Source organism: Coregonus clupeaformis, chromosome 29, assembly GCF_020615455.1.
Source record: "Coregonus clupeaformis isolate EN_2021a chromosome 29, ASM2061545v1, whole genome shotgun sequence".
In the NCBI taxonomy this organism is placed as follows: Eukaryota; Metazoa; Chordata; class Actinopteri; order Salmoniformes; family Salmonidae; genus Coregonus; species Coregonus clupeaformis.
The window spans coordinates 38,168,431-38,193,877 of NC_059220.1; the positions used below are offsets into that span (position 1 = coordinate 38,168,431).

The following is a 25,447-nucleotide window of genomic DNA, read 5'->3' on the forward strand; positions in this document are numbered from 1 at the left end:
TGTATCAAATACTTGTTCTCCCCACTGTATATATTTTAAATTAATACAATTGCTCAGAGAAGGAGATTTTGTTTAAATAGAAAAAAAGATACGGGTCAAAATGATTGGATTCCCTGTTTCTAATACTCCAGCACCCTCCCCTTGCGAGGATAACGACACTGAGCCTTTTTCTAAAATGTTTTATAAGATTGGAGAACACATTGGGAGGGTTTTTAGACCATTCCTCCATACAGAATCTTTCCAGATCCTTGATATCCTTCATCTGCACGTTCATTCCCACGGGGGGCCAGTATGAAAAATGTATGCGCTCACTAATTGGAAGTCGCTCTGGATAAGAGCGTCTGCTAAATTACTAAAATGTAAAATCTGTGCTAATAGACTGCACTCTTCAATTCAAAACACACGTTTTCAATGGGGTTCAAGTCCAGAGACTGAGATGGCCATTGCAAAATGTTGATTTTGTGGTCAATTAACAATTTCTTTGTGGATTTTGATGTGTGCTTTGGGTTATTGTATTTCTGGAATATTCACTTGCGGTCAAGTTTCAGCCTCCTGGCATATAAAAATATATACATATTTTTTTTATGAACTTCATATTCAAGTCGACAAACTTTACCCAAAAGCAGCAAAGTAAAAGTAAGCCTGGTTCACGCACATTTTCCCCTCTCCTCCACTCTTGACTGCATGTGCTACTGCTGCAGGGAGGGGGGCTGGGGGGTTGGGGCATTGCCTAGGGAACCGATTCTTCGTTTGCTACAACACCTTGCTAAGCAACACATTTTTATCACGCTGTCAGGAGTCCATGTTACTGCGGAAACGGATTCAATCGCACATGTCATCTTTTTGAATGCAAACCGTCCCATCTTCAGACAGCTGTTCGTTCCACAACACAAAATTCTAAAAACGGGCTAGTTTTGCCTCCTCTCATGTCATTATATCATCGGTTGTTAGACGTAAACCAGGCGTACTTACTTCAGTTACACAATTATACAATTACTGTGACAGCCCTAATGCATACAGAGGACAAGATGTGTAAAATATGTTGTAAAGGCCACTCACCAGTGTACAGAAGACACATTGGCACTGAGTGATGGTGGTCATCTGCTCCAGTGGGAACTCTCCAAGGCAGAGTTTGCAGGAGACCAGGGGGTCCAGGGCCAGGTCCCAGGTGGGCCGATACCTGGCTGTGGTCATCTTGCCTGGCACAGAGCTGATAGAGCATGAGAGAGCGAGAGAGAGGAGTTAAAGATGCAGGTTGGCTAATGTTTGTCATTTCACAGACAACAAAAGGAAGCTGACATGATATTCACGACGTGTGAATTAAACTAGCTCAATATGAGCATTTCTACATGATCTGTCCCTAAGTCCAAGACGTGCACTTATTTGCTGTGATATTATGCATTGGCCAAAAAGGCTTTCTGAGTTGCGTCCAAGTGAGGACACATTAGAGATACAGGCCAATGCAGAGTGACACCAGCTCTTTGCCTAAACGTCCCTTGTCAGTTACTATAATTCCCCTTCTGTTCTGGATGCTCACAGACAGAGAATAAATGTAGGACCCTTAAAAATACGCGATGTGGAGAACACAGACAGAATCACAGAATCCAGACATTAAAACGGAATTCAACAATATAAAAAAATGAATCAACTAAATGTATTGAACATGTAGGGAAAGGGGGATACCTAGTCAGTTGTACAACTGAATGGATTCAACTGAAATGTGTCTTCCGCCTAAATGTATTACATTTGCCCAAGTTTATTATAAGATATGAACAGTGATTCGTATTTCCTGCAACTTTCTGAAGAGGCAACGACAATAAAGAGTAACTACACCCAAAAATCTGTTTTCCCAGACCTCAAAAGTTTTTTCCTGATGTTGTTTAAGCTTTGTTGTGGACTTGGAACATCCAATTTAATTATTTTTCTATAATCAATTGTGATTTTGAGGGAAAACCTGAAAAAAACGGGTGAAAACGGAAACCTGGAAAAACTAAACGGAGAAAATTGAATTTTGGCAAACACTAAACGGAATCAGTCAAAAAATAAAACAGATTATATAGGGCCCTAAAATAAATACATCTCAAAACAGACAGTCCTGCAGCGAGCGTCTTGTTCCCCCACATGATAAAAGCAGTCGTATTAAAATAACACTTTCCCTTTGCAGTCATCTCCTTTCTATTTGGAGAAAGCGATTTATTTTGGGCAGCCTCAACTCTGATTCTCACTGCCTTTCTTCCACCCTGGCTGAGAGCAGAGGAGGCGAGATAGAGAGATAGAGAGACAGAGAAAGAGAGAGAGAGAGAGAGAGCACAGAGTGGCTTAATGTCTCTCTGAGTGTTTACAGGAAGTGCCCCCATGCAGGCAACTTCAACACTGTCAAAATCTCCCATCGCTGCTAGGCAACTGGGGGGAGGGAGGAGGGAGAGAAGTGGCCGACCAAATAGATAGTAGTCACTGCTTAGACAAGTGAAAGCTATCAGAATAGCTTCCCCCTCAGAAACCTAAAAGGGGAAGGAGGTGGAGTAGGAGGGAAGGAGGAGGGGCTGCTGTGGGGGCTGAGAATGAGTAAACGTCTGCCCAATACTATCTACATGTGCTGCAGGGAGAGAACGTGTCCTGATCTGTGCTAGGGGCTGACTGACAACACACTGTTCCAGTGTGAGTTGCCAACAGGAACAGTGTGCTGGTATTGTAGCTGTGTCAACAAGGTCAACGTGCTGCATGGGAAGTCACCAAAACCACCCTGTGTCTACCAGACAAAAGACAGGGCGACAAAAGACCAGGTGAAGAGTTGTGGGAATCATTATGTGATAAATTATTATACCAATGATATAGCAAGCAACTGAAATGTGCACTTCCTAATTAAAAAGTGATTCCCCTTGATTTGTGGACTCTGGTCTTCCCTTCAGCTCAGTGGAGGCAGCCAGGTTGAGAGGCAAAGAGAAAGAGAACGAGAGAGAGAGCGCTTGAGGAGAGCCTCCCTCTATCCATTAGCGTAGTACACAGGGCCTGCTTTCATCAGGACAGGCAGTGAGAGGCTAGCCAGGAGCTCTAAAAGCCAGTACTCGACACCAATCAGACCAGAGGTGTCAAGAGAAGACTCATTGGCTGCTCAGTGAATAACTGCCAGGGCCAGCTGAGATGGCAGCAAGTGGAAGCGCAATCACATTAGCACTACAGATAGCCATATAATTGATGAAATGCTACGTGCATTATACGGCTGTCTTTACAGCTAGAGCCTCATTGAAGAGGTTGTTTTGTCTGTTACAGTAGTACCAGGTAGATGGACTGCCATAATACAGACCACGCACTCAATCACAGTACTGTAAAGCTTCCTCCTTGTTCTTTCCCCAGTCTCTGTATTCTGTATTGGTTAGGCTGGGGTTAACAATGAGAGTCAATGAGCACAAAGGAGCGTTTCATAAGGCGAGCCAGAGGAGAGGAAAAGAGAGCAGAATTTTCTTGACAAAAGGTGGTGCAATGCGAAAGGGAGCGCTCCCACCGCTGCATTATTTACAAGGAGGTCCATTATCGCTCAGTGAGAAACACATCAAATGAATGATCTCGGCTCCCTGCTTTATGAAATGCATGTCTGGCAGGTCACATTATGGCACCAATCAATACGCAGGGTGCCGTAAGTGAACATGGTTAACCACTACTACCACTGCTACTGACTAGGAAGTTACTAGTCTTATTTTATAGATTAACTAAACAGAGTGGGAGTGACAGAGTCTGGTGTAGCGGTCTAAGCTTCTGACCACATATGCCCCCTGGCAACAGTGGTTAGAGCCTGTACAAAATAACACAAATACATAAGGGGGTCAGAATTCTGATAACAGAGTGTGATTTTGTGTGTGTGTGTGTGTGTGTCTACATGTTGTAGTGTCCCGGGGGGTTTGAGGGCAGTTCTATCATTCTGTTCCTATAACTGCACAGAATGCATCTCTGTGCCTATACATGTACAGCAGTGAACTCTTCCATAACATATTACGTGAGCAGCCTAGATAGTGAATGTGTACAGTAGAGAGTAGGGCTGTACGGAAAGTGGAGCAGTGGTCCTTTCTGAGCGGAGCTAGCCAAGTAGGCCATCTATAAGTGGACATATCCTGTACAGTTCATAATGAACTACAGTCTCCCTACGGTCTCTACACAATTCATCTTCCATCAGAGGAAATGGGTCATCTTCAAATGTATAGTCCATGACCCGAGTTATGATATGCAGAAACACATAACACTTCATCACATAGGCCTAGTCAAGCCTGCCTTTCCTTCTCACCCAGTCTGTCAAAGCACCCTACCATTGAGACCACACAAAAGCCGAGCTCTGCATTAACTTGATGCGTTGCGCGCTGCCTTCGCTCCTTAATATCAATATTAAAACGCCTACTCGGCTGCGATGCAGACGGAGACTGGTCAAGAACGGCTCTCATTTGAACCTAGCAGCTTTCTCTGTAATTACATAATGTCATATTAAACTGGATTGCGTAAGGTCTATTTATACTCTACCTAGGCTAATGTGAGAGAATGCTCATGACTGCTGCCTCCCGGAGCGGATGCACTCTACTGTGTTCCACACTCCAAATGCAGGTTCCCTTTTGTGAAACGGCCAAGTCACGAGCAGTCCTTGTGTGTTTGTGCGAAAAGCAGGGGCTTTGATAGTGGATAGGGGTTCTTTCTCAAAGAGACCAAAGCACTGTTAAACACAACTCTGATGACCTGCCCCTGGACAATTCAACCTTTGAAGGACAAAAAAAAGAAACACAAAGAAAATAGACCTACAAAAATGGCTTATAGATGAAATCAAATTGTATTTGTCACAAGCGCCGAATACAACAAGTGTACAGTCGTGGTCAAAAGTTTTGAGAATTTTGGTCTTCACAAAGTATTGGTCTTCACAAAGTTTGCTACTTCAGTGTTTTTAGATATTTTTGTCAGATGTTACTATGGTATACTGAAGTATAATTACAAGCATTCCATAAGTGTCAAAGGCTTTTATTGACAATTAAATTAAGTTTATGCAGAGTCAATATTTGTAGTGTTGACCCTTCTTTTTCAAGACCTCTGCAATCCGCCCTGGCATGCTGTCAATTAACTTTTGGGCCACATCCTGACTGATGGCAGCCCATTCTTGCATAATCAATGATTGGAGTTTGTTAGAATTTGTGGGGTTTTGTTTGTCCACCCGCCTCTTGAGGATTGACCACAAGTTCCCAATGGGATTAAGGTCTGGGGAGTTTCCTGGCCATGGACCCAAAATGTTGATGTTTTGTTCCCCAAGCCACTTAGTTATCACTTTTGCCTTATGGCAAGGTGCTCCATCATGCTGGAAAAGGCATAGCTCGTCACCAAACTGTTCTTGGATGGTTGGGAGAAGTTGCTCTCGGAGGATATGTTGGTACCATTCTTTATTCATGGCTGTGTTCTTAGGCAAAATTGTGAGTGAGCCCACTCCCTTGACTGAGAAGCAACCCTACACATGAATGATCTCAAGATGCTTTACTGTTGGCATGACACAGGACTGATGGTAGCGCTCACCTTGTCTTCTCCGGACAAGCTTTTTTCCGGATGGCCCAAACAAACGTAAAGGGGATTCATCAGAGAAAATGACTTTACCCCAGTCCTCAGCAGTCCAATCCCTGTACCTTTTTCAGAATATCAGTCTGTCCCTGATGTTTTCCCTGGAGAGAAGTGGCTTCCTCGCTGCCCTTCTTGACACCAGGCCATCCTCAGTCACACCTGCCTACTGCCATTCCTGAGCAAGCTCTGCACTGCTGGTGCCCCGACCCCGCAGCTGAATCAACTTTAGGAGACGGTCCTGGCACTTGCTGGACTTTCTTGGGCGCCCTGAAGCCTTCTTCACAATAATTGAACCTCTCTCCTTGAAGTACTTGATGATCCGATAAATGGTTGATTTAGGTGCAATCTTACTAGCAGAAATATCCTTGCCTGTGAAGCCCTTTTTGTGCAAAGCAATGATGACGGCAGGTGTTTCCTTGCAGGTAACCATGGTTAAGAGGAAGAACAATGATTTCAAGCACCACCCTCCTTTTAAAGCTTCCAGTCTGTAATTCTAACTCAATCAGCATGACAGAGTGATCTCCAGCCTTGTCCTCGTCAACACACTCACCTGTGTTAACGAGAGAATCACTGACATGATCTCAGCTGGTCCTTTTGTGGCAGGGCTAAAATGCAGTGGAAAATGTTTTTTTTCATGTTAATCAAATCACTCTTCATAACATTCTGGAGTATATGCAAATTGCCATCATAAAAACTGAGGCAGCAGACTGTGAAAATTAATATGTGTGTAATTCTCAATACTTTTCACCACGACTGTAGACCTTACCTGAAATGCTTACTTACAAGCCCTTAACCAACAATGCAGTTTTAAGTAAAATAAGAGTGAATAAAATATTTACTAAATAAACTAAAGTAAAAAACACAATAAAATAACAATAATGAGGATATATACAGGGGGTACCGGTACCGAGTCAATGTGTGGGGTAGAGCTTAGTCGAGGTAATTGAGGTAATATGTACATGTAGGTAGAGGTAAAGTGCCTATGCATAGATAATAAACAGCGGGGGGATCAATGCAAATAGTCAGTGTAGTAATTTGATTAACTGTTCAGCAGTCTTATGGCTTGGGGATAGAAGCTGTTAAGGAGCCTTTTGGTCCTAGCTGTGGCACTTCGGTACCGCTTCCCGTGCGGTATCAGACAGAACAGTCTTTGACAATTTTTAGGGCCTTCCTCTGAAACCGCTTGGTATAGAGGTCCTGGATGGCAGGAAGCTTGTCCCCAGTGATGTACTAGGCTGTACGCACTACCCTCTGTAGCACATTGGATGGCGAGCAGTTGCCATACCAGGCGGTGATGCAACCAGTCAGGATGCTCTCGATGGTGGAGCTGTAGAACTTTGAGGATCTGAAGACCCATGTCAAATCTTTTCAGTCTCCTGAGGGGGAATAGGCGTTGTCGTGCCCTCTTCACGACTGCCTTGGTGTGTTTGGACCATGATAGTTTGTTGGTGATGTGGACACAAAGGAACTTGAAGCTCTTGACCTGCTCCACTACAGCCCTGTCGATGTGAATGGGGGTGTGCTCGACCCTCGTTTTCCTGTAGTCCACGATCAGCTCCTTTGTCTTGATCACGTTGAGGAAGAGGTTGTTGTCCTGGTACCACACTGCCAGGTCTCTGACCTCCTCCCTATATGCTGTCTCATCGTTGTCCGTGATTAGGCCTACCACCGTTGTGTCATCGGCAAACTTAATGATGGTGTTGGAGTTGTGCTTGGCCACGCAGTCGTGGGTGAACAGGGAGTACAGGAGGGGACTGAGCACGCACCCCTGAGGATGAGGATCAGCATGGCAGATGTGTTGTTGCCTACCCTTACCAGCAGGGAGCGGCCCGTCAGGAAGTCCAGGATCCAGTTGCAGAGGGAGGTGTTTAGTCTCAGGGTCTTTAGCTTAGTGATGAGCTTTGAGGGCACTTTGGTGTTGAACACTGAGCTGTAGTCAATGAACAGCATTCTCACATAAGTGTTCCTTTTGTTCAGGTTGGAAAGGGCAGTGTGGAGTGCAATAGAGATTGCATTATATGTGGATCTGTTGGGGCGGTTTGCAAATTGGAGTGGGTCTAGGGTTTCTGGGATTATGGTGTTGATGTGAGCCATGACCAGCCTTTCAAAGCACTTCATGGCTACAGATGTGAGTGCTACAGGTCGGTAGTCATTTAGGCAGGTTACCTTGGCGTTCATGGGCACAGGAACTATGGTGGTCTGCTTGAAACATGTAGATATTACAGACTCAGTCAGGGTCAGGTTGAAAATGTCAGTGAAGACACTTGCCAGTTGGTCAGCGCATGCTCTGAGTACATGTCCTGGTAATCCATCTGGCCCTGCGGCCTTGTGAATGTTGACAGGATTAAAGTTCTTACTCACATCGGCTACGGAGAGCGTGGTCACACAGTCGTCCAGAACAGCTGGTGCTCTCATGCATGCTTCAGTGTTGCTTGCCTCGAAGCGTGCATAGAAGTAATTTAGCTCGTCTGGTAGGCTCGTGTCACTGGGCAGCTTGCGGCTGGGCTTCCCTTTGTAGTCAGTAATAGTTTGCAAGCCCTGCCACATTTGACGAGCGCCAGAGCCGGTGTAATAGGATTAAATCTTAGCCCTGTATTGACGCTTTGCCTGTTTGATGGTTCATCGGAGGGCATATCGGGATTTCTTATACAGTGGCTTGCGAAAGTATTCACCCCCCTTGGCATTTTTCCTATTTTGTTGCCTAACAACCTGGAATTAAAATGTATTTTGGGGGGGTTTGTATCATTTGATTTACACAACATGCCTACCAATTTGAAGATGCAAAATATGTTTTATTGTGAAACAAACAAGAAATAAATAAAAAAAAACAGAAAACTTGAGCGTGCATAACTAATCCAATACTTTGTAGAGCCACCTTTTGCAGCAATTAAGTCTCTTGGGGTATGTCACTATAAGCTTGGCACATCTAGCCACTGGGATTTTTGCCCATTCTTCAAGGCAAAACTGCTCCAGCTCCTTCAAGTTGGATGGGTTCCGCTGGTGTACAGCAATCTTTAAGTCATACCACAGATTCTCAATTGGATTGAGGTCTGGGCTTTGACTAGGCCATTCCAAGACATTTAAATGTTTCCCCTTAAACCACTTGAGTGTTGTTTAGCAGTATGCTTAGGGTCATTGTCCTGCTGGAAGGTGAACCTCCGTCCCAGTCTCAAATCTCTGGAAGACTGAAACAGGTTTCCCTCAAGAATTTCCCTGTATTTAGCGCCATCCATCATTCCTTCAATTCTGACCAGTTTCCCAGTCCCTGCCGATAAAAAACATCCCACAGCATGATGCTGCCACCACCATGCTTCACTGTGGGGATGGTGTTCTCGGGGTGATGAGAGATGTTGGGTTTGCGCCAGACATAGCTCAATTTTAGTCTCATCTGACCAGAGTACCTTCTCCCACATGCCTTTTGCGAACACCTTCTTCCATATGTTTGGGGAGTCTCCCACATGCCTTTTGGCGAACACCAAACGTGTTTGCTTATTTTTATCTGTAAGCAATGGCTTTTTTCTGGCCACTCTTCTCTAAAGCCCAGCTCTGTGGAGTGTACGGCTTAAAGTGGTCCTATGGTCAGATACTCCAATCTCCGCTGTGGAGCTTTGCAGCTCCTTCAGGGTTATCTTTGGTCTCTTTGTTGCCTCTCTGATTAATGCCCTCCTTGCCTGGGCCGTGAGTTTTAGTGGGCGGCCCTCTCTTGGCAGGTTTGTTGTGGTGCCATATTCTTTCCATTTTTTAATAATGGATTTAATGGTGCTCCGTGGGATGTTCAAAGTTTCTGATATGTTTGTAGAACCCAACCCTGATCTGTACTTCTCCACAACTTTGTCCCTGACCTGTTTGGAGAGCTCCTTGGTCTTCATGGTGCCGCTTGCTTGGTGGTGCCCCTTGCTTAGTTGTGTTGCAGATCATGTGTGACTTAGATTGCACACAGGTGGACTTTATTTAACTAATTATGTGACTTCTGAAGGTAATTGGTTGCACCAGATCTTATATAGGAGCTTCATAGCAAAGAGGGTGAATACATATGCACGCACCAATTTTCCGTTATTTATTTTTTCACCAACTTGGACTATATGTCCATTACATGAAATCCAAATAAAAATCAATTTAAATTACAGGTTGTAATGCAACAAAATAGGAAAAATGCCAAGGGGGATGAATACTTTTGCAAGGCACTGTAAGTGTCCGGGTTAGTGTCCCGCTCCTTGAAAGTGGCAGCTCTACCCTTTAGCTCAGTACGGATGTTGCCTGTAATCCATGGCTTCTGGTTGGGGTATGCATGTATGGTCAATATGGGGATGATGTCATCAATGCACTTATTGATGAAGCCGGTGACTGATGTGGTATACTCCTCAATGCCATCGGATGAATCCCGGAACAAATTCCAGTCTGTGCTAGCAAAACAGTCCTTAGCTTAGCATCTGTGTCATCTGACCAGTTCCGTTCTGAGCGAGTCACTGGTACTTCCTGCTTTAGTTTTTGCTTGTAAGCAGGAATCAGGAGGATAGAATTATGGTCAGATTTGCCAAATGGAGGGCAAGAGAGAGCTTTGTACGCGTCTCTGTGTGTGGACTAAAGGTGGCCTAGAGTTTTTTTTCCTCTGGTTGCTCATGTGACATGATGGTAGAAATTAGGTAAAACGGATTCAAGTTTTCCTGCATTAAAGTCCCTAGCAACCAGGAGTGCCACCTCTGGATGAGCATTTTCTTGTTTGGGTATGGCCTTATACAGATCATTGAGTACGGTCTTAGTGCCAGCATCGGTTTGTGGCGGTAAATAGACAGCTGCATCACGGTGGGAACCATACATGCAGAGATCATCCGTTCACCTACTCCGCGTCTCACAAAGACACGGCGGTTGGAACCAAAAATCTCCAATTTGGACTCATCAGACCAAAGGACAGATTTCCACCGGTTTAATGTCCATTGCTCGTGTTTCTTGGCCCAAGCAAGTCTCTTCTTCTTATTGGTGTCCTTTAGTAGTGGTTTCTTTGCAGCAATTCGACCATGAATGTCTGATTCACGCAGTCTCCTCTGAACAGTTCATGTTGAGATGTGTCTGTTACTTGAACTCTGTGAAGCATTTATTTGGTCTGCAATATCTGAAGCTGGTAACTCTAATTAACTTATCCTCTGCAGCAGAGGTAACTCTGGATCTGCCATTCCTGTGGCGGTCCTCATGAGAGCCAGTTTCATCATAGTGCTTGATGGTTTTTGCGACTGCACTTGAAGAAACTTTCAAAGTTCTTGAAATTTTCAGGATTGACTGACCTTCATGTCTTAAAGTAATGATGGACTGTCATTTCTCTTTGCTTATTTGAGCTGTTCTTGCCATAATATGGACTTGGTCTTTTACCAAATAGGGCTCTCTACTGTATACCAACCCTACCTTGTCACAACAAAACTGATTGGCTCAAACTCATTAAGAAGGAAAGAAATTCCACAAATTAACTTTTAACAAGGCACACCTGTTAATTGAAATGCATTCCAGGTGACTACCTCATGAAGCTGGTTGAGAGAATGCCAAGAGTGTGCAAAGCTGTCATCAAGGCAAAGGGTGGCTACTTTGAATAATCTAAAATCTAAATATATTTTAATTTGTTTAACACTTTTTTGGTTACTACATGATTCCATATGTGTTATTTCATAGTGTTGATGTCTTCACTATTATTCTACAATGTAGAAAACAGTAAAAATAAAGAAAGAGCCTGGAATGAGTAGGTGTGTCCAAACTTTTGACTGGTCCTGTAGATGTGATACAATTACTGCTGAAAGTGCTTGTTTCCTACTAATTTGAACTCTCTGGCGCAGTGCATCAAAGGAAAGCTGTCATTCTGATGGGAATTATCCATCGTCTTCCACTGAGGAGGGGATGTGAAAAGAAACAACTCAAGGTGTGCATTCAGCCAGAGGGGAAATGAATGGCAGTTGAAATGGTTGGAACCATGGTTATGACGTAACCTTCAGGGAAATAGTTTCTGGGTTTATCATGCAAATAGGCCTACAGTGAAATTATGAAAATATTTTTTTTTTGCTCTCTATGCAAATGTAAAGCCCAAGGACTGTTTCAATGAAGCACAGATAGAGGCTGACCGCTGAGCCAATCAAACTGCCAAACCACATCCTGGCCAACCAAATGCTGCCACTAATCTCATTGAACGTTTAGCCTCTGTAAGCTCTCACTTACTGTAAGTTCCTCAACACCAAACACACACTATGATCTCAACCTAATAGGAGTCCAAAAATCCTTCCAAAGTCCAAACCAAAAAAATTATAATAACAAAGCTAACAGGCTAAACTAGGTTAATTCTTAAAAGTCTAAGTCGTTGGGGTGGGGGGGTTCTAAGCTGACATATGGAATTGTTTTAAGATGGTCATACTATGGATCAATTAGTTATTTTATTTAGAATTGTAGGACCCCTTCAGGTATCAAAAATATATATATCAAAAAGAAATTGGATAAAATATTGAATTTGGCCTTTACTACTATAGCCCAGAAAAACGCATTGAATAACACATTCATAAATGGCAAAAAAGACAAGTCAAAAAAGAAATAATAAGAAACAAGGTTTTGAAGTGTTTGTCCTTTATCTAGGAGATTTAAGATAGCTCAGGAAATCTTTAACCCCTTTTTTGAGTAGGCACAAAATGACCTTCATACTTCCATTCATTAAAAAAACGGTAACCAGTTACCTTCAGACGGGTCCCGTGACACTTCTGGTGGTCGTAGAGCAAAACGGAGAACAATATCGTATTTGTGAAAAACCGTTCGTGAGAATACCTACTGTTTGGGATGTCTCATGGTCTGACAAACACTGCTCAAGTAGCGGTGCGTGGGTAAAAATCACTGGGGAAGCCAGAGAAAAAACGAACATATTACAACCTGTGTGATAACTGGGTTGTTTGCTCTATAACCTGTTAGTTCATATGCCTTGCGACCGTGATTTATAGGCCTAAAGGCCGGGACAATAAGAAGACACAGTGGCAGAATAAATTCAACCACACCTTTGTTTCATCACAAAACTGGAGAGCAACCACTGTCCAGTGAAGTCCACAAAGCATATTGTATGTAACAACCAGTTACATGACCTACAGCATGGTCAAGCATGTTCATATTTCCAACATTTTCAGACCACAAAACAACTATTGTTTTAGAACCACGGAGAGTTTAGAACCACGTACAGTGGGGGAAAAAAGTATTTAGTCAGCCACCAATTGTGCAAGTTCTCCCACTTAAAAAGATGAGAGAGGCCTGTAATTTTCATCATAGGTACACGTCAACTATGACAGACAAAATGAGATTTTTTTTCTCCAGAAAATCACATTGTAGGATTTTGTATGAATTTATTTGCAAATTATGGTGGAAAATAAGTATTTGGTCACCTACAAACAAGCAAGATTTGTGGCTCTCACAGACCTGTAACTTCTTCTTTAAGAGGCTCCTCTGTCCTCCACTCGTTACTTGTAATAATGGCACCTGTTTGAACTTGTTATCAGTATAAAAGACACCTGTCCATAACCTCAAACAGTCACACTCCAAACTCCACTATGGCCAAGACCAAAGAGCTGTCAAAGGACACCAGAAACAAAATTGTAGACCTGCACCAGGCTGGGAAGACTGAATCTGCAATAGGTAAGCAGCTTGGTTTGAAGAAATCAACTGTGGAAGCAATTATTAGGAAAGTAGTGAATGACCTGCAGAGAGATGGGACCAAAGTAACAAAGCCTACCATCAGTAACACACTACGCCGCCAGGGACTCAAATCCTGCAGTGCAAGACGTATCCCCCTGCTTAAGCCAGTACATGTCCAGGCCCGTCTGAAGTTTGCTAGAGTGCATTTGGATGATCCAGAAGAGGATTGGGAGAATGTCATATGGTCAGATGAAACCAAAATAGAACTTTTTGGTAAAAACTCAACTCGTCGTGTTTGGAGGACAAAGAATGTTGAGTTGCATCCAAAGAACACCATACCTACTGTGAAGCATGGGGGTGGAAACATCATGCTTTGGGGCTGTTTTTCTGCAAAGGGACCAGGACGACTGATCCGTGTAAAGGAAAGAATGAATGGGGCCATGTATCGTGAGATTTTGAGTGAAAACCTCCTTCCATCAGCAAGGGCATTGAAGATGAAACGTGGCTGGGTCTTTCAGCATGACAATGATCCCAAACACACCGCCCGGGCAACGAAGGAGTGGCTTCGTAAGAAGCATTTCAAGGTCCTGGAGTGGCCTAGCCAGTCTCCAGATCTCAACCCCATAGAAAATCTTTGGAGGGAGTTGAAAGTCCGTGTTGCCCAGCGACAGCCCCAAAACATCACTGCTCTAGATCGAGATCTGCATGGAGGAATGGGCCAAAATACCAGCAACAGTGTGTGAAAACCTTGTGAAGACTTACAGAAAACGTTTGACCTGTGTCATTGCCAACAAAGGGTATATAACAAAGTATTGAGAAACGTTTGTTATTGACCAAATACTTATTTTCCACCATAATTTGCAAATAAATTCATAAAAAATCCTACAATGTGATTTTCTGGATTTTTTTCCTTTTTTTGTCTGTCATAGTTGACGTGTACCTATGATGAAAATTACAGGCCTCTCTCATCTTTTTAAGTGGGAGAACTTGCACAATTGGTGGCTGACTAAATACTTATTTTCCCCACTATATGCTCTCGATGCAATGTGATTGGAGTGACGCCAAATCCAAACTGGCTTCCCTTGACACTTTTTTTGGGTGCGCCAGTACCATTCACAGTTGAGCTCGCTCAGTTTAGCTCAACGCTAATGGGCTATTGTTTTAATACTTTTTTTATCAAGGGAGGCCAAATGCTCACTGGCTTCCCTTGCATTCAATGCTATGGGTGGCAACAATGTCATAGTCTTTTGGACCAGACAGCATCAGATAGATGGCCTACACATACAAAGACAGAGGGGCGCTGTTTTGCTCGCTCGGATGCTTTCTCCGGTGAGATACATTCAGTCTCTTGCGAATTGAAGGACAATTATGTAACACAGAGAGACGAAAGATAGATTATTTTATATGATTTTCTTCTTTTTTTCTTGGTAAATTTTTGGGGAAGCCTGGCTTCCCTTGGCATCCATGAATACACGCCACTGTACAGCTCTGCCACCTTGCGGAATTCCAACATCGGCGGATGCGGTGGATTGAGATGCATCCAATGAAAAAAAACTGATATCTCTAGCTTAAATTGACAGATGTTTATGGGAATTTTTGTATTATGTTACTAAAGATTGACCTACCTGGGTGTCAATCGACTCTAGAGGGTTAACTGGCTAGGCTAACAGGCTAATTGAGGCTAAAAGGCTAGGCCAACAATCACAATACGATTTTGTCCACAGGGTGATTAGAGTCAGATCGAGGCCTCTAATGGACGTGCTTAGTGGGCCTGCCATTGTCTCATGTTCCGCCCTCGCTGCGCTCCTTCTTCTAGACCAGGGATGGGCAACTGGCGGCCCCCCTTTTGTAGGCCCCAGGATCAATTCCCCTCCCAAAAAAGGAACTCAGTCAGGTACTCAAATTACTGTTGAAGTGTTAGAATAGTAGAATATGCAAGATGCAATTTCGAAATTTGGTTGTGCATCAGCAGTTTTTCTCTTGTTATGTCAGTCACTGACAGTCACTCAATTAGCCGACGTCAGCTAAACATTTTTAGATTGGTAAGTTAGCTGGCTACACTATCTAAAATTGTAGTAATCAGGGTCTGAATTTCCAACTGGGGGGACCCCATTGATTTTGTTAGTCAATCTCACTCAAATATACTGCTTGTCGAACATTCCAAAACCATGGGCAATAATATGGAGTTGGTCCCCCCCTTTGCTGCTATAACAGCCTCCACTCTTCTGGAAAGGCTTTCCAATAGATGTTGGGAAATTGCTGCAGGGACTTGCTTCCATTCAGCCACAAGAGCTTTAGTGAGGTCGGCACTGATGTTGGGCGATTAGGACAGGTCGCAGTCGGCGTTCCAATTCATCCAAAGGGGTTCGATGGGGTTGAGATCAGGGCTCTGTGCAGGCCAGACAAGTTCTTGCACACCGATCTTGACAAACCATTGCTGTATGGACCTCGCTTTGTGCACAGGGGCATTGTCATGCTGAAACAGGAAAGGTCCTTCCCCAAACTGTTACTACAAAGTTGGAAGCACAGAATCGTCTAGAATGTCATTGTATGCTGTAGCGTTAAGATTTCCCTTCACCTGAAGTAAGGGGCCTAGCCCGAACCATGAAAAATAGTCCCAAACCATTATTCCTCCCCCACCAAACTTTACAATTGGCACTACGCATTCGGGCAGGTAGCGTTCTCCTGGCAAACCTAGAATCATCCGTCGGACTGCCAGATGGTGAAGTGTGACTCATCACGCCAGAGAACGCGTTTCCACTGCTCTAGAGTCCAATGGCGGCAAGCTTTACACCACTCCAGCCGACGCATTGCGCATGGTGATCTTAGGCTTGTGTGTGACTGCTTGGCCATGGAAACCTATTTCCTGAAGCACCCGACGAATAGTTATTGTGCTGACGTTGCTTCCAGAGTGTTGCAACCGAGGACAGACAATTTGTACGCACTACGCGCTTCAGTCCCGTTCTGTGAGCTTGTGTGGCCTACGACTTTGCGGCTGAGCCGTTGTTGCTCCTAGATGTTTCCACTTCACAATAATAGCACTTACAGTTGACCAGGGCAGCTCTGGCAGGGCAGAAATTTCACGAACTGGCCATGTAGTGTATCATATAAAAAAATGCTAACATTTCTCTGGCAAAATGTGTAGAACTGCAGGAAATTTACAGCATTTGTTTCTCCGCCCCATGGCAAAATGAGTAGAATTGCATGCATGAAGTTAGTAAAACAATTGCTAAATCTACTGCAGCAAACTTGCTTTAAAACTGCAAAATGTTCTCTACACTCCATGGCAAAATGTGTAGAATTGCAGGAAATATACTCTAAAAAAGTTTTATTTTTATCTGTTCACTTTCAAGAGGGGGACGCTAAAATGTTTGGCTCGCAACGTATGGCCCCCACTTCTGGCCCCCAAAGGGCTAGGGCCGGTTCTGACGGCATGTGTGCTTATGGATGTGGGTACACAGACCCGCGAGCCACTGCAGCCCCTCAAGATAAGTTGAGATTTTTTGTGGCCCCCACCCCCATCAAAGTTGCCCATCCCTGCTGTAGACAGCTAAGTAGAATAAACTTTGGCACTCATTTGTGTCAAATTGTCCTCTAAAATCATCTTTGATTTATCTCATTTTAATCAACACTCCACATCGTTTTAATGCTTCTGATGTTGTTGCTAATTATATAAGTGATCACTATGCTGTTTCCTGTGTAAGGGATGGTAAAATTCCTAAACTACCTCCATGTTTCATCATGAAGAGAAACTGGAAGCAGTTTGATACTCAGGGTTTTTTTACATGATGTTTTCAAAATTTCCTGGAATAGAGTTGAATTCATCCCTGATGTTGAATTAGCATTTTCTTACTTCCATAAAGTGTTCCAGGATATTTGCAACAAGCGTGCCCCTTTCAAACAATACAGAATTAAGGGCAGCGACAGCCCTTAACATGCTGTCTAGACCGGGCACGCGCATGCGCCATCGAGCGCAGGTTGAAATATCAAAACGAACTCTGAACCAACTATATTAGTTTGGGGACGAAACACATGAAACATGAAACATTCATGGACATTTAGCTAGCTAGCTTGCTGTTGCTAGCTAATTTGTCCTGGAATATAAACATTGGGTTGTTATTTTAGCTGAAATGCACAAGGTTCTTTTTTTCAGGATATTTGTAGAATTATGACCCATTTTGAGTCACAAATAATGTTGTGTTCTCTACTCCGACACTTAATCCACAGATAACAGGGGAAACCTAGTTCGTTTCTAGTAATCTCACCTTCAGTAGTAGTAGTAGTAGTAGTAGTAGTAGTCGTAGTAGTAGTAATAGTAGTCTTCTTCTTCTTCTGTGGACTTTGTGTCAGTTGGCAACCAACTTTAAGGTGCATTACCACCACCAACTGGACTTTCAATCACCCACATGGGTATATGCTCCTAAAAACCAATGAGGAGATGGGAGAGGCGGGTCTTGCAGCGCGTCAAGCATAAAAAAATAGAACCACGTTTTATTTTAGCGCCTGGCTATGCAGACACTCGTTGACGCACGCGAGCAGTTCAGATGAAATGATTGAATAACATGTGTACATTTATTTTGCAACACTCGTGCACGCAACGCAAGCGGTGTGGTCTGCATGTAATTCTCAGATGACCTAGCTGAAATCATAAGGAAACGGAATGCTATTTGGGCTAAAGCAAGAAGGTCTGATTCAGCTGATGATTGGATGGACTCATGGTGTGGCTATGACACGAAAGCTGAAAGCAGACCACTACCTCATATCAAATTGTACTTATCACATGCACCGAATACAACTGGTGTAGACTTTACAGTGAAACGCTTGCTTACAAACCTTTCCCAACGATGCAGTTAAAAATAATGCAAAATTAAAATAGTAACTAACACAAGATAAATACAATAAAATACACAAGAATGGAGCTATATACAGGGAGTACCAGTACCAGACCTCAAATCTACTGCCGATAATCTGAATAATCCTTCCAGATTTTGGCAAGTAATGAAAGGTTTACAGTGCAAAGCAAATGCACAGCTCCCTAAACCTGTGTTGACTTCAGGTGGCAACTGAGAAACCTCTATTCTGTACTCTTTTAATAAAACATTTATTGATTAGGGTTAAAAGGTCAAAATGAGCTCCCTGTGAAATTACCGGACACTCCAGAGCAGTCCTTCTCCAGGTTCTCCTTCTCGCCCTTCTCTGTCTCAGAGGTGTATAGAGCCCTGAAAAATCCCCTGGCCCTGATGATCTAGAGCCCCGCCTACAATTAGCTGCAGACATCATTGCTCCCACTTTAACATGCATCTTTAACCTCACCCTAGAATTTAATGAAATCCCCAGGTTGTAGAAATCAGATAGCGGATGTACATGTTTATGCGGATGACACTATTCTCTATTCAAGTGGCAGCAGTTTGACTTCGGCTTTTGAAAAAGCTCAAACAGCTTTAAAGGTCATTCAATAGAATCTGTACGATTTTAAGCTTGTTCCGAATTCCTCTAAAACAAAATGCATGTTATTTTCCAATACTAAACACTCTGAAAACCATGTAATTACTACCTTGGAAAATGTACAAATATCTTGGAGTTTGTGTGTGTGGATGACAAGTTGAGCTTCACCACCCATGTAGAGAAAGTCAAGCCTGCGTATTGGGTTTTATTACTGGCACAAAGCTTGTTTTGTCTTTGCCGCCAGAAAATAGTTAATTCGTTGTACTTTTCTCTCAGTATTGGACTATGGTGATACTATATACAGTATGTACAAGTGACAAGCTCTACACTGAAGGTTCTTCACTCTATATCATGCAGCCCTTCATTTTGTCACCAATCAGAGACGAACTCACCATTGTGGTCTCTACAGTGCTGTTGGGTAGATATCACTAGCAACACGCAGGCTCAAACACTGGTACATTGTTATTTATAAGGCCATTTTAGAAAAACTGGCATTTTATCTATCCTCTCTTCTAGCTCGAAATGAAAACATATACATGCTCAGATCTCAATCTTGTTTTATGCTACGAGTACCGAAAATTCAAACCGAGCATGGAAAATGTCCTTTCATTACTCAGCCCCCTGCTCTTGGCTTTTTGCCTCTTGCCAGGCCGTCATTGTAAATACGAATGTGTTCTTAATTGACTTGCCTGGTTAAACACAATTTAAAAAATGTCTCCTTAGCGTCCAGTTTTTCCGTCTAGCCCTGGCCATCTGCCAATATCCTCAGTCTCCTGGGTCACCTGGTATTCGCCGGCGCTGCCTGTTTTCCGGGTCACCTTGCTGTGTAGCTCCCACTGGCCATACAGTGTACAACACGCGCAGTCAAGGCCTTCAAGCAAGGGGAGGGGGTCTATCTAGTTATCTAGTCTTATGAAGTCAGACAGTGTATTCTATATCTATCTGCAAATTAATTAAACCAACAATAGATGATTTGAAGCCTGCATGTACTTCAATGTATGGCTGTGAACATTTCCTGTGAGTTTTCCTGTTGTGTACAAAACTGAAATTGCCATAAATTACATATTGTATTGTAAAGAGGTATTGGAATAGGGAAAGGATACACAAGTCACTGCAATATCTTGGAATCATAAAAGAGAACAAGATGTCAACAGCGTTGACATATTGAAGTGGAATGCCGCCTTCTCTGAGAGGCAGTCAGAGTATGACATCCTTGATGTTGTAAGCTAGACAGAGGACAAGTCAATGCTATTTCATTGTCTTTGCCAAGGGATGTATTATATGCAGAGATCAGGGATTTAAAACATCATAATCCCAATGGAAATGTCCCAGCTACAACATGAAACATGTCTCTTCATTTCAAGCCTGGGTGTACTACAAAACTAAATATGAAACGTTCGCTCAACTACATCAACCGCAATACATTTTGACAGGAACCAACCTACTGTAGGCTACAAGTCGCACCAGAATGAAAAGAAAGAACACAATATATTTCCATAGGTTGATCTGGTGCATCCCCCTTGCGCTTACCATGCTAAAAGCTCTCCATGCTATATTAACTCGTTCATCAATACAAGCAGATGAAGATTAACTAAATCAGGAGAGCGTTCAATCAAATGCATCACAACGTACAGGCTTATTCCCATGCAGCCGTGTGTGCATCCGTGTGAGTGAGTGAGTGAGTGAGTGAGTGAGTGAGTGAGTGAGTGTGTGTGTGTGTGTCAGGCTGGTCTTAGGGCCGAGGGCCGCCGATATGGTGGACTCGGTGTGGTGTCAACCTGCAACTAATCTGTCCATCTCTGTAAAGGTCACCCCTGGCCCTGTGCCAAGAACACGGCGACTCATTAACTTCTGGTTGCCATGGAAGTCATGCATTCACTGTTTCAGAATGAGTGGACAACTGTGGATAGGAGCAGGTGATCAGCACATTGCAATGTGCGACAGTAACACCACTGTGACAGTATTGGTTCTAAATGCAGCTGGGTTTTATATAGACTTTCTCATCATTCCGAAGCGGTCGTTGACATGTGAATTGAGGAATATAGCTACTGTGGTGATAAATCAATCCCTCAACCCATCTCACCCTCCCCCAAACATAAGCTCAAGGCACACAACAATGGCACATATTATTCAACACAGAACATTATGAAAACAATAAGAGAATTCAAAGAATGGAACACTGTTTCTGCTATAGTGACATACAGTGCCTTCGGAAAGTATTCAGACCCCTTTACTTTTTCCACATTTTGTTACGTTACAGCCTTATTCTAAAATGGATTAAATAAATACAAATCCTCAGCATTCTATACACAATACCCCATAATGACAAAGTGAAAACAGATTTTTAGAAATTTTTGCAAATGTATAAAAAAACTAAACAGAAATACCTTATTTACATAAGTATTCAGACCATTTGCTATGAGACTGAAATGTAGCTCAGGTGCATCCTGTTTCCATTTATCATCCTTGAGATGTTTCTACAACTTGATTGGAGTCCACCTGTGGTAAATTCAATTGATTGGACATTATTTGAAAAGCCACACACCTGTCTATATAAAGGTCCCTCAGTTGACAGTGCATGTCAGAGCAAAACGCTTCTGTAATATAGCGCCCGTGATCTCGGGAGGCCACACACTTCGCCTCGCTCCACCGATCTCCAGCCACAGCCAACAGACCCAAATTCATTACCCAGAGGGATCCAGGGGTCCTTTATTTTGGTCTCGCTCTCTTTTCTCTTGATGAGGATCTCGGAGTTGACATGACATGTATGCCGTGTGTATTGCCTGGACATTGACAATTGGCCTTCTGTCCTTGATGCTGCGGGGGGACTGAAATGGATGCTTAGTTGAGTGTGACAGTAGAGGTCTATTTATTCCATGGCTGGAGGAGTTACGCATCAGACAGACCACCGTCCAAATGTAGAGTTGTAGATTTTATGGAAGGGTATTCTAGGCTATTGTGCTGTTTGAGATTGAGGTATTCATTCAGACAGGCCAATGGACAGACAGTGGCCATGGCCGGGTAACTAGGACACAACCAGTCTCATGCCTATTGGGTATGTCACCATCCCAGTGCAGCCCTTGTGCTGTTTTCTCTATTCTGAAGAGAGGAGGGAGGGATGGGAGGAGGAAAGGGGTGGTGTAAATGAATGCTGCAGTAGGCCCCAGTCCAGTTTCTACACCTTGGTAAGCCTCCTAATGTTCCATTAGCAAAACGAGCCGGGGTTTAGGCAGTGCTTAATGACTCGCCGTAAATATTCATGAGATTTTGTGCAGCTTTAAGTGGGGCTCCGTTTATTCCTTTCCAATCCCCAAAAAGGTGGAGGCAGGGACAAGATCCATCATTCATCTGCTGTGTCTGATTGAAATCCCTCTTCGTTTTGGTTGGCACTGTGCAACTGTGGCTCAAAATGCATTTTCCCCCCATACCCTGTGGCTTACTAAGCACACACACTAACAGTCTTGCGCACACACACACACACACAAACCCCCTCATCTAGAAGGCACTGGTACCGTCAGTGCTATTCTTGAACTCATCCATACTACTATGTCAACAACTGTCAGCTTGACAACAGTGTTGTTGCCACAGAGGCATTTTGGATGCTGTAAACATACTCAGTGCTGGAGAATTCTAAATGACTTCACACAGCCCGAGAGAGAATGACAACCACAGACTGAACAAAGGCCTGGGTTGTTTTGATTTGGAGTAGGACGAGGGCACCTGTAGACGAGATTACTCATTTCAAAAGCAACGTTTGAAAAGCCACCACGACGAAATGAAAGGAGAACAACTGCCTTGAAAGAAAAAAAAGTGAATCGGCTTGCTACAGTATCTTCATTGTGTCGACACAAACACAGTGACACACTGACATTGGTCCACACTGATTAGCAATGGTCATGAAAATTGATTACAAAAAGGTAAAAAATACAGTTCTGATTCTGACAGTTCTGAACAGCTTCATAATTGAGTAAGATACTCAACTCTTTTGATTGTTTTTTTTTATCCCTCAAATAGACTATACTATAGCACATAAACGATTGTATAATGAGAGACAGAAAATCAATGGAATCCAGACATTTTGGTGGAACTTCAGGTATTCAATTGAATGTCAAATATCAAGTTTGTTCTTCTTTGAAATGATACATGCCAAGGATTTTAAACCACATATTGCCTTTTTATATGTTTTGTTATTATGTTAAAGAAAAAATAACGTTTGACAAGAACAACTCATTTGCAGTTACATACGGGCATAATTTAATACATTTGCATGAAATTACTCTATCCAACCAGCTCTTTCTAAGGTACCGCCTAGTGATGGGGGAAAAGATAAATACAGTTACATATCGGGATATTATTTTCATATCGTTTAGACAATATTGCAATATTATTTTTGCGCTAGTTGGCTGTACCTGTATCAAAACTCCAGAATTGTTCCTTCATAGCTTGTTCTCCATCTTCTTTTAAATAGGGAGCCAATTTGTTTACTGCACTTTTATTTCCATGATTGATCAAAACTTGTTATCATGGCTCTCTCTTGTCCCTCTGCAGCAGACATTTGGTGAGCAATATGTTTGGAACATCGAATCGCAATACATATCGTGTCGGCACCAAAGTATCGTGATAACATCGTATCGTGAGGTCCCTGGCAATTCCCAGCCCTAGTACCGCCCCAAAGAGGATTTAGAACCGCCCCCTCACAATCTCCAGTCAACTTTCACCATTGCTTTTACCCAAAGATGTGCTGCATTACTTATTACTGATTGTTGTCATCTAGAATATAAAAAACAAGGTGGAAATGTTTTGTACCAAATTAGCACCAACCTGTTGTGAAAATCAACATATATGTGGGTGAACGGATGATCTACGCATGTGTATTTCCCACCGTAAAGCATGGAGGAGGAGGTGTTTCCTGCTGACACTGTCTGTGATTTATTTAGAATTCAAGGCACACTTAACCAGCATGGCTACCACAGAAATCTGCAGTGATACGCCATCACATCTGGTTTGGGCTTAGTGGGACTATCATTTGTTTTTCAACAGGACAATGACCCAACACACCTCCAGGCTGTGTAAGGGCTATTTTACCAAGAAGTAGAGTGATGGAGTGCTGCATCAGATGACCTGGCCTTCAGAATCCCCTGAACTCAACCCAATTGAGATGGTTTGGGATGAGTCGGACCGCAGAGTGAAGGAAAAGCAGCCAACAAGTGCGCAGCATATGTGGGAACTCCTTCAAGACTGTTGGAAAAGCATTCCAGATGAAGCTGGTTGCGAGAATGCCAAGAGTGTGCAAAGCTCTCATCAAGGCAAAGGGTGGCTATTTGAAGAATCTCAAATATAAAATACACTTTTTTGGTTACTACATGATTCCATATGTGTTATTTCATAGTTTTGATGTCTTCACTATTATTCTACAATGTAGAGAATATAAAAAAATTAAATTAAATTAAAACTGGAATGAGTAGTGTGTCCAAACTTTTCACTGGTAATGTATATAAAATAGGTTCACTTCCGTTCTTTTCTTGGGCCTTTTGTAACCAGATGTTGTTTTCCATTACATGACTCAATCAGAGGGCCTGCCATGACTGTTAACTCATTCTTAATGCACATTTAACCCTGTGGGCACAGTCACAATGCTTCTGCCCTGAGTGCCCGCTCACCCATGTTGTGTTGACTTGTACATGCCTTGTCAATCATCACGCACACAGGTTAGCACATAGTGTGTTCACACACAGTGCTCAATGCTCAAACACAGAACGCTCTCACACACAGAGCTGTGCACCAGTGGCAGTCAGTGCTGTTTAAGATGAGGGAGGACAAAAAAAATTTCTCATGAGCATGGCCTTATTTCTATTACAGCATATTGGATGACTCTCATTCATATTCCATTCACCCAGTTCAATGTAACAGTGATAGGTTTAGGCTACTACATGATACTGTAATAATCCCTATACCCATCATGAGGTTGCTACAACCTAGCCTATGAAAGTTCACAACGTAGGTGCACACAGGTCGAGAGACAAATTTGAGGCGACAGACAGTGACATTCAATACCGCCTTGCACACTCATGCCTGCATCTAGCTGATATAGGGTGTAATCATTAGTCCAACAGCTGCAAACGAGAGTATCTATTGGATAAATTCGGTATGTTTATCCCTGTTTTGTTCCGTTTGCTTCCGTTTGCGAAACGTTCTTCAACAAAATGTGGAATGAATACACCCCTGATCACGCGTAAACACAGTTCACTTTCATAGCAGCCACGTTGTATTCCTTCTATGCGCTCTCCTCCTCTCACCTTGTCCCTTCTCTTCAGGACTTCAATGTATGTGACCAGGCGAAAAAACCTTTCCAAGCCAAACCGCTACACACAGCCTACATCGATGTCACCATATTAGCTAAAGTAACGTCATAGTCAGCATAGCTAATAGAACTAACGCGTTAGTAAACCCGCTACAATCATGCAGTAACGTTAGTGTACAGTCAGTAAGCAGTTACACCGGCGGGCCCCGGTGGCAATAAATGAGTAATACCAAAAACGTACCTTGACTTGGAAGAGTTCCAGTGTTGTGTTGGATAGTCAAAGTCAGCTAGCTAACATAGCATCCCTCTGTTTGAGCAGGGTGTTTCAGTAGGCTAAACTAGCTATCTGCATTTGCTAGCTAAGTAAGTGAAACTGAAAAAAAATGACACTCTCTCTAGCTTTCTCTCTTGCTTCTCCTTCATTTTGGAATAAATGAATGTGTTCAAAACTGTTCAACTATTGTCTTTCTCTCTCTTTGAGTC

At 43.0% G+C, this 25,447-nt stretch overlaps 1 protein-coding gene across 3 annotated transcripts in view; it reads right to left on the bottom strand.

Moving 5' to 3' along the window:
- The window catches only part of rnf144aa (ring finger protein 144aa), a 71,971-nt gene that overhangs the window by 25,982 nt on the left and 20,542 nt on the right, over positions 1–25,447 (bottom strand). For all 3 annotated transcript variants that reach the window (XM_041855488.2, XM_041855487.2, XM_045209191.1), the window contains one exon: positions 1,060–1,210. In XM_041855488.2, the coding sequence (XP_041711422.1) occupies positions 1,060–1,194 (135 nt within the window). In that variant the 5' untranslated portion in view covers positions 1,195–1,210. The remainder of the gene's footprint in view (positions 1–1,059; positions 1,211–25,447) is intronic.